The sequence below is a fragment of the Lampris incognitus genome, chromosome 21, assembly GCF_029633865.1.
Source record: "Lampris incognitus isolate fLamInc1 chromosome 21, fLamInc1.hap2, whole genome shotgun sequence".
NCBI classification, from domain to species: domain Eukaryota; kingdom Metazoa; phylum Chordata; class Actinopteri; order Lampriformes; family Lampridae; genus Lampris; species Lampris incognitus.
Genome location: NC_079231.1, coordinates 24,648,354 through 24,662,900, shown reverse-complemented (window position 1 = coordinate 24,662,900; position 14,547 = coordinate 24,648,354). Strand labels below are relative to the sequence as shown.

General features: G+C 48.5%; 1 protein-coding gene across 1 annotated transcript in view; it reads left to right on the top strand.

The window, feature by feature from the left end:
* Nucleotides 1-14,547, top strand: part of nbeal1 (neurobeachin-like 1) — a 132,546-nt gene that overhangs the window by 104,544 nt on the left and 13,455 nt on the right. Inside the window, exons 43-50 of the mRNA XM_056300960.1 lie at nucleotides 2,891-3,008; nucleotides 3,134-3,231; nucleotides 9,025-9,141; nucleotides 9,447-9,536; nucleotides 10,967-11,076; nucleotides 11,605-11,777; nucleotides 12,815-12,909; nucleotides 13,527-13,643. Of these exons, the coding sequence (XP_056156935.1) occupies nucleotides 2,891-3,008; nucleotides 3,134-3,231; nucleotides 9,025-9,141; nucleotides 9,447-9,536; nucleotides 10,967-11,076; nucleotides 11,605-11,777; nucleotides 12,815-12,909; nucleotides 13,527-13,643 (918 nt within the window). The remainder of the gene's footprint in view (nucleotides 1-2,890; nucleotides 3,009-3,133; nucleotides 3,232-9,024; nucleotides 9,142-9,446; nucleotides 9,537-10,966; nucleotides 11,077-11,604; nucleotides 11,778-12,814; nucleotides 12,910-13,526; nucleotides 13,644-14,547) is intronic.

Sequence of the window (14,547 nt, the reverse complement as noted above, 5' to 3'; positions counted from 1 at the left end):
AAGTACAATTGGGGAGGAAAAGGGGGGACCCCCCCCCCAAAAAAAAGGATGAGCGGCAGATAATACGAAACAAGGTGCTTTTGTGTACCAACATTTTTGGGACACACTTACTTACTGAAACAACAGGATTTTCTCCACATATCACTGGTAAGAAAGTCATTATGACGAATGTGTGGTGTGTGTGTGTGTGTGTGTGTGTGAGAGCCCTGTGATGGCCTGGCGGCCTGACCAGGGTGTCTTCCCACCTGCCGCCCAGTGACTGCTGGGATAGGCTCCAGCATCCCTGCAATCCTGATAGCAGGATAAGTGGTTTGGATGATGGATGGGTGGATGGTGTCAATGTTAATAATCAGCTGTTAATCGTGCAACTTTTAGCCTTCGTTCTGGATTAAGCGGGTGCGGTTTTTTCCAAGTTAGCAAGGTTAACCGTTAAACCTTGAGCTCCAGGAAATAGTTAGCTTATGTTACAACTAGCTTAACGTTACATTTTCTTCTCTGGTTTTAGGATTTTCATCCATTCATTAAAATTCCCAAGCAGCAAGCTACATTAAGTAATTACTTTGGTGTTGCACCACCTCCAAAGAAAGGCCAGACTGAACCTGCACATAAAAAACATGTATTCACAGAAAAGTGGCTGCAGGAAGTAGCCTGGCTCCAAACAGATGACAACCACACAGAGATGTGGTGCAAAATATGCCATGAAAATCCCAATCTCACGGATAATCTCTTTTGATCGCAGTCGAGCAAAATGCTTGTCGTTTGCTGATAGTAGACTGAGGTCACACCTCCTTCAGAACTCAATTTCTGTCTGGTTTGGTCCCACAGCCTTTACCCCTCCCAGGGCATCTATAAGGCAATAGTTTGTTTTGTTATTTAACCCATAACTGGTGTAACCTTGACTCAATTACCAGGACATGTCCATGTTCAAGTGGGCCGTAGTAATTGGTCTGGGGGGGAGGGGGGTTACTCCTCCGGAGGTTTTCTGTCGGAGTTTGTGCCCCCCACCTAGCCTTTGGCTAAGTAGCCTATCCCACAAGTCAGCAGGGGTCCGGTTACTTTCTAGGGCACCGGCAATTCGCCCATAGCCAGAGCCCTGTTAGTGATACCAATCTGAACCACGAGAAGGTGGGGTTGACTTGCCTGGGAGAAGCTTTGTGTTGTGCTAGACATCTGTGTTTTTGACACTCGCCACACCAGACCTAAAATATAAAAAGAAAAGACGTATAAAAGTGGTGCCTTTTATATAGGGACAAAAAAATTTCAGTCATCCAACTTTTGAAAAGCATGAGAAGAGTAACGAGCACGTGAACATAGTGCAAACTACTGATAACAGGTGCAGCAGGATCAGAAAGCCCCTCGCCCTCCCGACATGTGGCAGGACAAACTGAAGAACAGCTTTGGGCGCTGTGTAGTGTTTTTCTGTTGGCCTTTCCAAAGCGAAACATGCACGCTCAATGCGTTCATATGACGAGGATATTGCGCTTTTCAAGAGGCTTGGAGTTAATGTTAGGAATGCACATCATTCACGAGAAGGGGGGGGGCAGTGAGGAGAGCAGTCAGGAGGGTAGTGATGACGGCAGCTTGTAGGATAACCGTGCCGCATAAAGACTGAGTACCAAGCAACATCTCCAAGTGCTCCCTTGAGAACCAGACCAAAAAAGTTGTGTGCACCCCTGTATATATTGGTATGGGGGGGCTTTTCATGAGAGTCATTAAGTCCCCTGACTGTTCCGCATGGTCGTATAACAGCCAAGGAATATGAGGTCATTTTAAAAGACCAGACCTATGGTGCAAACTGTCGCACTGGGAGCAGGAGTTGAGGACCCAGATGCAGACAGCAGAGACAGACTGGGCTAGAACAAGGTTTTATTTTCATAACAAATTCACAACACGGGAACGTAGAGTCAGGCAGCAAGAAAGACTGGAGACAAGACGTGATGCGTCCGGCTTCCAAAAGTCAACATGTGTGTGTGTGTGACGACCCAACAAAGCACCAGGGCAACCAGGGGGAATATAGTATAACATTGGGGAGCCAATCAGGGAGATTGGGTGCAGGTGAGCAGGACAGGGCGGGAACAGAAAAGCCAATCAGAGAAAGGGGAACAGGTGAGTAAAGCAGGGGCAATCAGGTAAATGGGGCAATCCGGGGCAGCAACCGAAATGGCAAGCCAAATAAGGGACTGGGGATCACTAGGGCAACACGGGTGCAGGAACAGACATGCCAAGCCAATCATGTAATGGGGGACAGGTGAGCACAGCTGACCCAGACCACACAACCATGAGACAAAGAAGGCAATGATGCCCCCAGACTCACTGCTAAACAAATTCATGTAATGTCAGGATTAAAGTCAAACGCCTTGCATCGCCTCCCCAACATCAGATCTAGACACCATGTTCCTTTATGGGGAGCTCAGGAACGCAAAGTAGATTTCTACTCCTTGAAGAATGGTCCAGTATCTCACAAGGCACAGTTCAGGACTCCAATGACAGCACCCCAAAAAGGATTGAAACTGTTCTGAAGGCAAAGGGTGGCCCTCCTTCTTAGGTACTTGTCATCAATATATTAATAGGTGTTTCCATTATTTTGTCTTGTTGTTTAAAGGTGAGGAAATTGTTATCTCAAAATATTCTTTGCAAGCATGAAACGGGAGCGATAGAACTGTGTACTGCAAGTGTACGAAAGTTGTGCATAAATGTGGAACCTAAAATTTAAGTACAAATCAAAGCATCAGTTCCATGCAGTGAAACTAAAAGTGCAGCACATGTGATTATCTTCTCTCTATACGGCGTGATCATATAGTATGGGTTTGTGTATGTGCATTTGGCTGATTTGTAGCCATTGTGTGTACATAGTGCTAACACGTTCTCCTTGCCTGCCTGTGTGTTACAGGAATCAGAGTATGTGTCGACCCACCTGCACGAATGGATAGATCTGATTTTTGGTTACAAGCAGAGGGGCCCTGCAGCAGTGGAGGCCCTCAATGTTTTCTACTACTGCACGTATGAAGGTAAACCCATCCAGCAGTTTTCTATTCAACACTATCAGTGTAGAATAGCCCACATTTCAGATTACTTGCTTTTTTACAGTGGATGTTGTATACATATTCTTGGAAGAGTTGATTTGTTGTTGCAGGGGCAGTAGACCTAGATGCCATCACCGATGAAAAGGAGAGGAAGGCCTTGGAGGGCATGATCAGCAACTTTGGACAGACTCCTTGTCAGCTACTCAAGGTACAAACCCAGAACAGACACACAATTCCTTTGACTTCAAGGAAAAAAAGCCATCATCTCATCTCATCATCAGCCACTTCTCTGGGGGTCATAGATGTAGATGTAGAGGACAATGATGGAGGTTTCTGTGTATAAAGGATATAAAGGGGTGTAGCTGTAGAGGACAATGATGGTGGTGTCCATGTATCAAGGATATAAAGGGGTGTAGATGTAGAGGACAGTGATGGTGGTGTCCATGTTAAAAGGATATAAAGGGTGTAGATGTAGAGGACAGTGATGGAGGTGTGGGTTTGACTGAAGGTGGCAGTGTTGTAGTAGCGCATGTCATCTCAGCTTCTCACAAGTCTACCCAGAGAGTTTAGTTGGCTAATGCTTGCTTGATATTTTGTTCTTACCTCATTTTTTACTGGTCAGATGTGCAACATCTACATCACATGGGTCTATGTCCTATATCCCCGAACCCCAATAAGTGGCCTGCGGGCCAGGTTGGGCCCGCGAGAACCATATGTCTGGCCTGTGCCGACCCATTGGCTCTAACGCACCTGTCATAACGTGAAACAAAGTGTGTGCTGCTCTATTTTGACCTCACCCCACACCGTACACAAGGCCTATGCTGTGGAGCGCGCATAGACGTAAGACGTACTCCATGGTCTCTACAGTCTTGACTAGACAGAGCCACTCCCAAGCTACTCAATAATTGACCTTTCGCAAAGTACCGCCCCAGAACGGTGCTTGTCCAATCCTACCTTAGCAACAGTCCGTCAAGCTTTCAAACACACAACAAAATGCTGAAACGCCTATGGGATCTGCAGACCGGATACTAGATATCTGAAAAGTTTGGAGGGGTGTAATTTTCTTTCCCTTCCCGAAACCCAGAATGCAAGAAGCGCAATGTCGGCAATAGATTTCGCAGTATAGCAGACCCCATGGCCAGCTTAATCCATCCAAAATCAACAAAAATACCTGTCTGCTCCAAGCTAAGCTTGCTACTAGCTATTATTGATAGCTAATACAGCTAAGGTATTATTACTGTTACTTTTACCCACACAATGCGCTGATTTCTTCCTTCCATGTTTTGGTGTTTTCTGGCTACTTCCTGGATAGTTCTGAAATGCTTGACGGGCATAGCAACAGTAACTAAAGGGGGCGGGACTTTGCGAAAGGTCAATTGTCCTAAACCAAGAACATGGCCTGTGTGAAAAAGCAGAAAGTCAACCAGGAAAACCGTCAGTTCAAATCTGACTGAACTGATCGATTTTGTTTTATTTTACCAGACCATGCCAATGCCAAACCAACATGCTTGATATGTATGCAGACCGTATCTGTCTGCAAAGCAGATGATCTCAAGCAGCACTTCAACACTATGCATGCTGCCAGTTTTAATGCCAACTACTCTACAAGATCAGATAAAAAAAACAGTAAATATGATGACACCATACAAGCACTCAGTTTCTACCATCTGTAAATCAACATCGGCACAAGAGAGTGCAGCAGCTGCATCACTACATGTTTCATGGAACCTTTCTGAAGCTAAGAAGACGTTCACTCATGCTGAGCTGAATAAAATGTGTGCAACTGATATGGTTGGTGAAGTTTTAAGTCATGATGAGAAAACAAGAAAATGGTTGTGGTGTGGCAGGAATGAGGAAAAACACAGGAGACCAAGGCGAGTTTGATATTTATTCCTCCACTCCAAAAACCAACTGCAGCAGGAACAACCCTGCACCGGCGAGCCCGGGACCGTAAACCACGCCCCCAGCTCACAGTCCTGCTGGGTGAGAGGCATAGCCCCTAGTGTCCACCACACAGCCCCCCCCCCGAACACCCAGAAGGGGCTCCTGGAAAGAAAATTAGTGTCTCACTGGAGGCTTAAGCAGCCTACCATAACGGCTGCGCCGTCCCTCAGCCGAAACAGTAGGTGAAACACAGTCCAAAGCCGGCTGAGAAGCAGAACGCTGAACCCGTGAAGACACTGCCGGGGTCCTGGAAGGAGGACGACCCCGACGGGGAACCTGGGCCGGAAACACAACTTCGCCTGCCACCCTGTGCGCTGGTTTAAGCCTATCAAGTGTGACACGCTCCCTACGCCCACCCATATCTAGCACAAAACCCTTAGGACCCGTCTCAAGAACCCGAAATGGGCCATCGTATGGGGGTTGGAGGGGTGAGCGGTGAGCATCAGGCCGTACAAAAACAAAATGAGCCGACATGAGCTCCGCAGGCACGAACGACCGCGGAAAACAGTGGTGAACAGGGCCTGGAACCCGAGTGCTGTCGGACAAAAAAGGATAAACGGCTGGACGGGGTCGAGGAGCGGAACTCCCTGGCAAAAATTCCCCAGGGACGCGGAGCGGCTGACCGAGCACCAGCTCAGCGGGTGACGCGTCAAGGTCCTCCTTAGGAGCCGAACGCAACCCGAGCATAACCCAAGGTAAATGATCCACCCAGTTACCATCCGAGAGTGCAGCGCACAGCGCTGCCTTGAGCAACTGGTGAAAACGTTCACACAAGCCGTTAGCCTGAGGGTGATACGCGGTAGTGCGGTGTACTTGCACACCCAAGGATCGTGCAAGTGCCGACCAGAGCTCTGACACGAACTGGGGGCCCCTGTCTGATATCTGACGGAGTGCCGAAACGGGCGACCCAGGAGGAAAGAAAAGCGCGTGCAACATCTGAGGATGTTGTGGAGGATAGAGGGACAGCCTCTGGCCACCTGGTGGTCCGATCTACCATTGTGAGCAGGTGCGTAAAACCCTGTGAAGAAGGTAGAGGGCCCACAAGGTCCACATGCACGTGGTCGAAACGTCTGGCCGGGATCGGAAACGGTTTGAGGGGCGATTTAGTGTGCTGGTGGACCTTAGCGCGCTGGCACGCTACACATGCAGCTGCCCACCCCTTGACGTCCTTGCCGAGGCCAGGCCAGACGAACTTGGAACCGACCAACTTCACCGACGCCCGAACTCCAGGGTGCGAGAGGGAGTGAATCGAATCGAAAACTCGACGGCGCCAGGCCACTGGAACAACGGGGCGGGGACGGCCGGTGGAGACATCGCAGAGGAGGGCAAGACTGCCTTCCTGCATCACAGCGTCCTCTAGCTTGAGACCGGTACGCGTTGACCTAAGGGCGAGGACGTCCGGGTCGCTGGGCTGGTCGGCAGCCATAGCGGAGAAATCCACATCGAGGTGCACAGGACACACAAGCACACGCGACAGACAATCAGCAACAGGGTTGGACTTCCCGGCCACATGCTGAATGTCTGTTGTGAACTCGGAGATCGCCGCTAGGTGGCGCTGTTGACGAGCAGACCATGCCTCAGTCACCTTGGACATGGCAAAAGTCAGCGGCTTATGATCCACATAAGCCGTGAATGGGCAATCCTCCAGCAGGAAGCGGAAATGCCGGGTTGCAAGGTGCAGTGCCAGCAACTCCTGGTCAAAAACGCTGTACTTGCGCTCGCTATCCCGCAGTTTGCGGCCGAAAAATGCGAGTGGCTGCCACGCATTCACCACGCGCTGTTCAACCACAGCCCCCACGGCTATGTCAGACGCATCGGTTGTTAAAGCTATGGACGCCGTGGGTGTGGGATGGGCGAGGAGGGCAGCGTTAGCCAGGGCGCACTTAGCTCCGTCAAAGGCCTGGACCCGTTCGGAAGTCCAGTCGACAGGGTCGTTAGCCTTCTTAAGCCGCAGGGCTTCGCAAAGTGGCTGAAGGAGGTGGGCAGCGCGAGGGAGGAAACGGTTATAGAAATTCACCATGCCCAAGAATTCCTGCAATGCCTTAACAGAGACTGGGCGGGGAAATTCCGCCACCGCTTGCACCTTAGAAGGCAACGGGACTGCGCCTTGCGGCAAAATGCAGTGACCCAAGAAGTCAATCACCGGCAGTCCAAAACTGACACTTGGCCGGGTTGACTATCAGGCCGTGTTCGTCCAGACGACGAAAAACCTGTTTCAGGTGCGCCAGGTGCTCTTCAGCTGACGGACTGGCCACTAATATGTCGTCGAGATAAACGAACACGAAAGCAAGGTCACGCAACACCGAGTCCATCAGCCTCTGAAAGGTTTGCACTGCCCCCTTCAAGCCAAAAGGCATGCGCATGAACTCAAAAAGCCCAAATGGGGTCATCACTGCGGTCTTGGGCACGTCCCCTGCGCGCACGGGAACCTGATGATAGCCGCGCACCAGGTCCGCCTTAGAGAAAATAGTGGTACCTGCCAGGCGTATGGAAAAGTCCTGTATGTGTGGGATGGGGTAGCGGTCATTGGCGGTGACGTTGTTCAGGCGGCGAAAATCGCCGCAAAGCCGCCACAACCCATCTGCCTTGGGCACCATGTGAAGCGGCGAGGCCCACGGGCTGTTGGAACGCCTCACTATACCCAGACGCTCCATGATGGCGAACTCCTCCTTAGCTATAGCCAATTTTACCGTGTCGAGGCGCCGCACGCGCGCAAAAACTGGCGGTCCCAGAGTGGGAATGAAATGTTCTACCCTGTGTTTAGTAACCGCGGTGGAAAAGGCAGGTGTAGTCACCGATGGAGAATCCGCCAGCAAACGCTGAAAAACATCCCCTAATGCTAAAAAGTTAGCGTGTGTTAACGGCCCGGCTCCCCGTCTCGCACGGAACAGTGGCGAAAGACACAGCATCAATTAAACGGCAGTTTGCAACATCAACCAGTAGACCATTAGCACACAGAAAATCCGCGCCGATAATAGGAAAAGTAATGGCGGCCACTACAAAGTCCCACTCAAAATGGCGCCCGTGGAAGCAAACAGTCACCAACCTTGTGCCAAACGTCGCAATGGACGAACCGTTAGCTGCACTTAACTGTGGGCCGCCGCCTTCGGCCGACCTGTCTGTCTTAGCAGGAGAGAGTAGGCTCTTTTGCGAGCCTGAGTCCACCAGAAACCGTCTTCCTGACATCGAAGAGCAGCTCACTACGTCCGCCAGCGCCCACAGCTGCTACTGAGCGCTGGCCCTGGAGTTTCCCGCCGCCTCAAACGTGCACAGAGGGACGCAGCGCCTCGCTTTGCCGCCGAACCGCTGGTGGAAGAAACAGAGGCCTCTCCCGCGCCGTCTCCGGGCAGTCACTTCAGCCACCACTGTCGGGTCCGCGTCCTCCGACGTCGGCTGCAGAGGCTCCGATGCCACACTCTGCACAGACAACCGTCTGGTAGCCAGCAGGACCCGATCGGCCTCCTTCTAGGATACTTGGAACTCCTTCACTTGAGGCGACAACTCGTCCCCAACATGGAGGGATCAATCCACCATTTTCCAGTAGAGAACCATTGCCTCAGACTTGGAGGTGCTGACTCATCCCAGCCATTTCACACTCAGCTCCAAACCGCCCCAGTGCATGCTGGAGGTTGCATTCTGATGACGCCAACAAAACCACATCATCTGCAAAGAGCAGAGATGCAATTTTGAGGTTGCCAAACTGGACACACTCCTCACCTTGGCTGCGCCTTGAGATCCTGTCCGTGAATATAACAAACAGAATCGGAGACAAGGGACAACCTTGGCGAAGTCCGACACCCACCAAAAACGTGTTTGCCTTTATGCTGAGAATACGGACACAGCTCTCACTTTGGTTATACAAGAACCAGATGGCTTGTAGCAACTGCCCCAGTACCCCTCCAAAAATGTAAAAAAAAAAAAAGTTTACAATCTATTGTTGTAATTGCAATATTTGCAATATTTCAGGCTAATATAAGATGAATTCTGAGTCATGTTTTTCGATGAGGTTATGCGATAATGATAATGTGTGTGCATGTGTCTCTTTACTCTTATGTAGGAACCCCACCCTCTGCGGCTGACACAAGAGGAAGTGGATAAGAGGAACGCACGACTGGACACATGTCCCCCCAGCATCTTTGAACACCTCAATGAGCTCAAGTCCTTCTTTATAGAGGTCAGAGTCGGCTTGCGCCACTCCCCTTTACTCATCGCACCTCAGTCAAACCAACATGGCTGACTGACCACTCTCATTCACTCACTGAAACCAAATCAGTCTTCATTTGAAGTCTAACTAAAATCACGGCAGTTGTCAATGTTGGCCTTTTGTTTGCTCTCTCTCTCTTTCTTACGATCTCTCGGACTCCCTCACACAGTCACTCATTCATACATAGACTCACTGTAAAATATTTACATTGTATTTACTTGTTCTATAAAGCCAAAGATACATTTCTTCCTATATAATTCTCCTCTAATTTACAGGGTATCAGTGACAATGTGCCACTGGTTAAAGCCGTAGTACCCAAGAACCAGTCCCACTCCTTCATCAACCAGGGTAGCCCTGACACCATGGTGAGTTATAGAGCTCAACAAAATTGGGATTTTAGGATGCTAATACTTATGTTGCAAGTTTAATAATAATGGTAATGATAATAATAGCATTTATTTGTTATTATAACTGTTTTAAGGTTTTTTTTTTAATATTTCACGCCAGTATCATTACACTTAAATATTTCTTTTGTCTGTCTTCATCTCAAATGTTCTCATTTAACTGATGCTTTTATCCATAGCGACTTAAGAGAGTCAGCAGTTAGCAGATTCACCATGATTCAACATACGGTCATCTTTAGAGCATTGAATGGTTATCGTAGCCAAGTGCATGTCATGTCACGTGAAATTGATGTAAATACACAGCAGGTAGATCACCTATAGCAATGTGAGTAAAAGGAGATCAATTTATGAATTAGCTGGACCATGTCACAAGTCAGAATCTTATATATCATAGTCAAGCGTGCAACAAGCATGTTGTGCTACGTGTAAATAGTGTAAAACACTCTCCTTTTAAACACTGCTAGCCCAGAGAAGAGGGCTTCTTTTCTGCATTCATTCATCTTCAGCCGCTTCTGTGGGGTCGCGTGGTGGTGGCAGCAAGCTGAGTTGGGCACTCCAGACGTCCCTCTCACCAGCAATGCCATCCAGCTCCTCCTGGGGGATCCCAAGGCTTTCCCAGGCCAGACTGGACAGCGAGTTCTGGGTCTACCCCGGGGTCTCCTCCAAGTTGGCTGTGCCCGGAAAACCTCCAAAGGAAGGCGCCCAGGAGGCATCCTAATCCTTAACCACCTCAACTGGCTCCTTTCGACGCAAAGGAGCAGCAGCTCCCTCCGGATGTCCGAGCTCCTCACCCTATCTCTAAGACTGAGCTGAGATACCCTACGGAGGAAACTCATTTCAGCCGGTTGTAGCCGTGATCTCACCCTTTCGGTCACTACCCAAAGCTTGTGACCATAGGTGAGGTTTGGAACCAAGATTAACTGGTAAATTGAGAGCTTTGCCTTCGAGCTCAGCTCCCTCTTCACCACAACGGTCTGGTACAACGTCTGCATTACTGCTGAGGCTGCACCAATCCGTCTGTCAGTCTGCCGCTCCATCCTACCCTCACTCGTGAACAAGACCCCGAGATACTTGAACCCTTCACTTGAGGCAACAACTCATCCTTTATTACCCTTTTCCAAGCGAGGTGCTGTAGCTCTGCTGGTGTAATTTCACTGGGTTTCTTGGGAATCACTCTTAGTCCGGCCCCTCCCCTGGGACCAATTTGGCTTGGGAGACCCTACCCTGATAACACAGCTCCCAAGATCACCAGGACACACAAAGCCCTCCACCACATTAAGGTGGCAATTCTCAGAGGGGTTTCTTTTCTGCATGTTTTCTCTAATTCAAGCAATGGTTGAGTTGAGGCTTACTCAGTATTCAGTAGTCTCCCTATGTTGCTCTGTGTTCAGGTGACTGTAAATCAGAGCTGTCTGATAGGGACTCATGGCTGGCTGCCTTACGACAAGAACATCTCAAACTACTTCACCTTCATCAAGGACCCCACCGTGGCCAACCCTAAGTGAGAACACACCACAGACAACACACATGAAAACACATGTAGACATTGCATATTTAACTGAGCTCGATGGGCCACGTGGTAAAATAAGATGCAGTGAAGCTCTTGCTGCTAGCCTATGTTCTTTAAAGTCAAGTCAGTTTTATTTGTATAGCCCAATGTCACAAATTTGTAATTTGTGACAACACAACATCCTGTCCCTTGGGGGCAAACAAGCTGCGTGGAACCATGACAGTTTGGGCAAAGCAAATTAAACCAATGATTTTTGCCATAAAAAAAAGTCACAAACTTTATGAATTTCAAAGACTTCTGTTTTTCTGATTGGCGGAAGAATTGATTGTACAATTTAAAAGAAAAAAATAACGAACATCAGAAACCCTAGGTTTTATTATAGTAGTGTATACCCCAAATGCCCCTAAACTAAGGAATTAATGTTTAACCTGCGTTCCTCTTTTCTGTCCCAACTCCCTTCCTTATCATTCTAAACCCCCTTCCCCCACTTTCCCCCACGTCTCTCCTCCTCATCCCCAGGACTCAGCGGTTTCTGCTGGAACCCTTTTCTCCAGGCGTGGTGGTGACAGCGAGCCTGTTTGTGGTGTCCCACGATGGCAAGCTACTCTTCAGCGGGGGCCATTGGGATAATAGCCTGCGGGTCACCTCCCTGGTCAAGGGCAAGACCGTTGGGCAACATATCCGGCACATGGGTATACTTCCCCCACATTTCCCCTACACACCACCACACACACAAACCTTGTTGGAAACATGGAGACAAAGTACAACATTTTTTCAAGCAAGGATTTTCAATGAAGTTTAAACACAGGTCGGGTTTTCTTTAAGAACATTCTTCGGGGGGCGTCCGGGTAGCGTAGCGGTCTATTCCGTTGCCTACCAACAAAGGGATCGCTGGTTCAAATCCTGATGTTATCTCCGTCTTGGTCAGGCGTCCCTACAGACACAATTGGCTGTATTTGCGAGTGGGAAGCCAGATGCGGGTATGTGTCCTGGTTGCTGCACTAGCGCCTCCTCTGGTCGGTCGGGGGGGGGAACTGGGAGGAATAGCATGATCCTCCCATGTGCTACGTCCCCCTGGTGAAACTCCTCACTGTCAGGTGAAAAGAAGCGGCTGGTGACTCCACATGTATGGGAGGAGGCATGTGGTAGTCTGCAGCCCTCCCCGGATCAGCAGAGGGGGTGGAGCAGCAACCGGGACGGCTCGGAAGAGTGGGATGATTGGCCGGATACGATTGGGGAGAAAAAGGAGGGGGAAAAAAGAACACTCCGCCATAAATACATTGCAAGTTGGAGGAGAAGGTATGCTAGCAAAAATAACTGTCAAGAGAATTTAACCGGAAAGTTATGCTCAGATTAAACAGTGAACAGCAAAAGCGTTGAGCCAGACTGCCAGTGAGTATGATTTAAGAGTAATTACAGCCAGTAACAATACGCTTTCACTGAGCTGTATCAAAATGAAAGCTTTGGCGGCACGCTATGGGCACAACACAAAAACCTTAGCTCTTGAACTCAGCCACCAACAATGAGAGACACATCTCTGCAAGTTGTATGAATTCTGACTCATCCCATTGATTTAATTTGATAGACGTCTCAATAGCCACATTATATAATTGTTGTATGTGTATGTAAGGAGTCCATATGAAGATACATTTATCAACTCATCCTTTTCCTGTTTGTTTTGTGTGTTTCTTTCATAACTAATAACTTTTTGTGCATTTGTCTCCGTCAGACATTGTGACTTGCCTGTCAACAGACCACTGCGGCATCCACTTGATCTCTGGCTCTCGAGACACTACCTGCTTGGTGTGGCAGGTTCTACAGCAGGTCAGGACAACTGTGCCTTATATGCTAAAAAAAATTGTCTTTTTTTTTTGGGGGGGGGGTTTTCCCCTCTTTTTCTCCCCAATTATACTCGTCCAACTACCCCACTCTTTCGAGCTGTCCCGGTCGCTGCTCCACCCCCACTGCTGATCCGGGGAGGGCTGCAGACTACCACATGTCTCCTCTGATACATGTGGAGTCGCCAGCCGCTTCTTTTCACCTGACATTGAGTTTCACCACGGAGATGTAGCACATGGGAGGATCACACTATTCCCCCCAGTTACCCCTCCCTCCAAACAGGTGCCCAGACCGACCAGAGGAGGCGCTAGTGCAGCGACCAGGACACCCACATCCCGCTTCCCACCCGCAGACACGGACATTTGTGTCTGAAGGGACACCCGACCAAGCCGGAAGCAACACAGGGATTCAAACCGATGATCCCCGTGTTGGTAGGCAACGGAATAGACTGCTGCGTTACCCTGTCTTTTTTTTTTCTTTTTTTTTTCTTTTTACAAATTTACAAGTACAAATATTTACAATAATTTTTATGTTTTCTTGAACATCTTCATCTTTGCATCTTCAAATTTCTCCTTAATTTGTGGTTTGACTTTGGTTCTCAGGGTGGGTCTCCTATGGGATTATGTCCCAAGCCAGTGCAGATGTTGTACGGTCATACAGATGAGGTGGTCAGTGTCAGCATCAGCACAGAGCTGGACATGGCTGTTTCTGGATCACGGGTAAAAGAATACACACACTTCTGACACAACCTGGTAGCTTCTCAGTTGCTCTTTTATTCATTTGTTCAAAATGACTCCCCTATTGATCAAGGTTTGTCTCTGAAATGGCAATTTTTTGTTTTAAGAGGGTCTGTTCTCAGATGGAATTGTGTGTTACTGATATACTATTCAAATTAAAATATGAATTGATTAGCTGTAAAATGTTGTCATTTAGCAGATTATTTTATCCAAAGCAGGTAGCAGTCGACTGAGGTAACTCATTTGACTTTCCATGCAGTAGTGGTGAGCGAGAACTTGATTAATTAAAAGCCACAATTTACATAGTAAGTACACAGAGCACTAATGTAGTGTAACTGTATGCATTCTATCAGAGCTGAGATTGAGGTTGACCTGGAAAAGGACAGTTTTTAGCCCTTTCTTGAATGATGTAACCGAATCTGTGGTTGTGATGTTAAACAGAAGTTCATTACAACATTTTGGGCCAACTGAAAGAGTCTGAGCCAAGAGCCCTTTTGAAATAGGTATAGGCAGTAGCTTTCCAGAGGTAGTAAGAAGGCAAGTTGGAGTGTACATGTTAACATAGGTTCACATTTAAAGTCACTGCAATTCCTTGAACTGCCTGGAAACCCAGCAACTTTAAGCAGGTAGCAACTGGGAGCCAGTGTAAGGATGCAAAGAGAGGTGAGATGTTTGCGCATCTTGGTCGATGCAGAATAGTTTCGAGTTCTTTGCAGTGGTTGGAGTGCACAAGCTGAGAGACCAGAAATGTATTGCAATAGAGTCACCAAGAGATTACTTCGGCCTTGTCCAGAAGATACATCACAAGTGTTGAAAAGTACAGTCAGAGCTTCTGGATGTTGTACAGAGCAAAGCAGCAGGAACAGAAGATGGTAATAATGTGGTC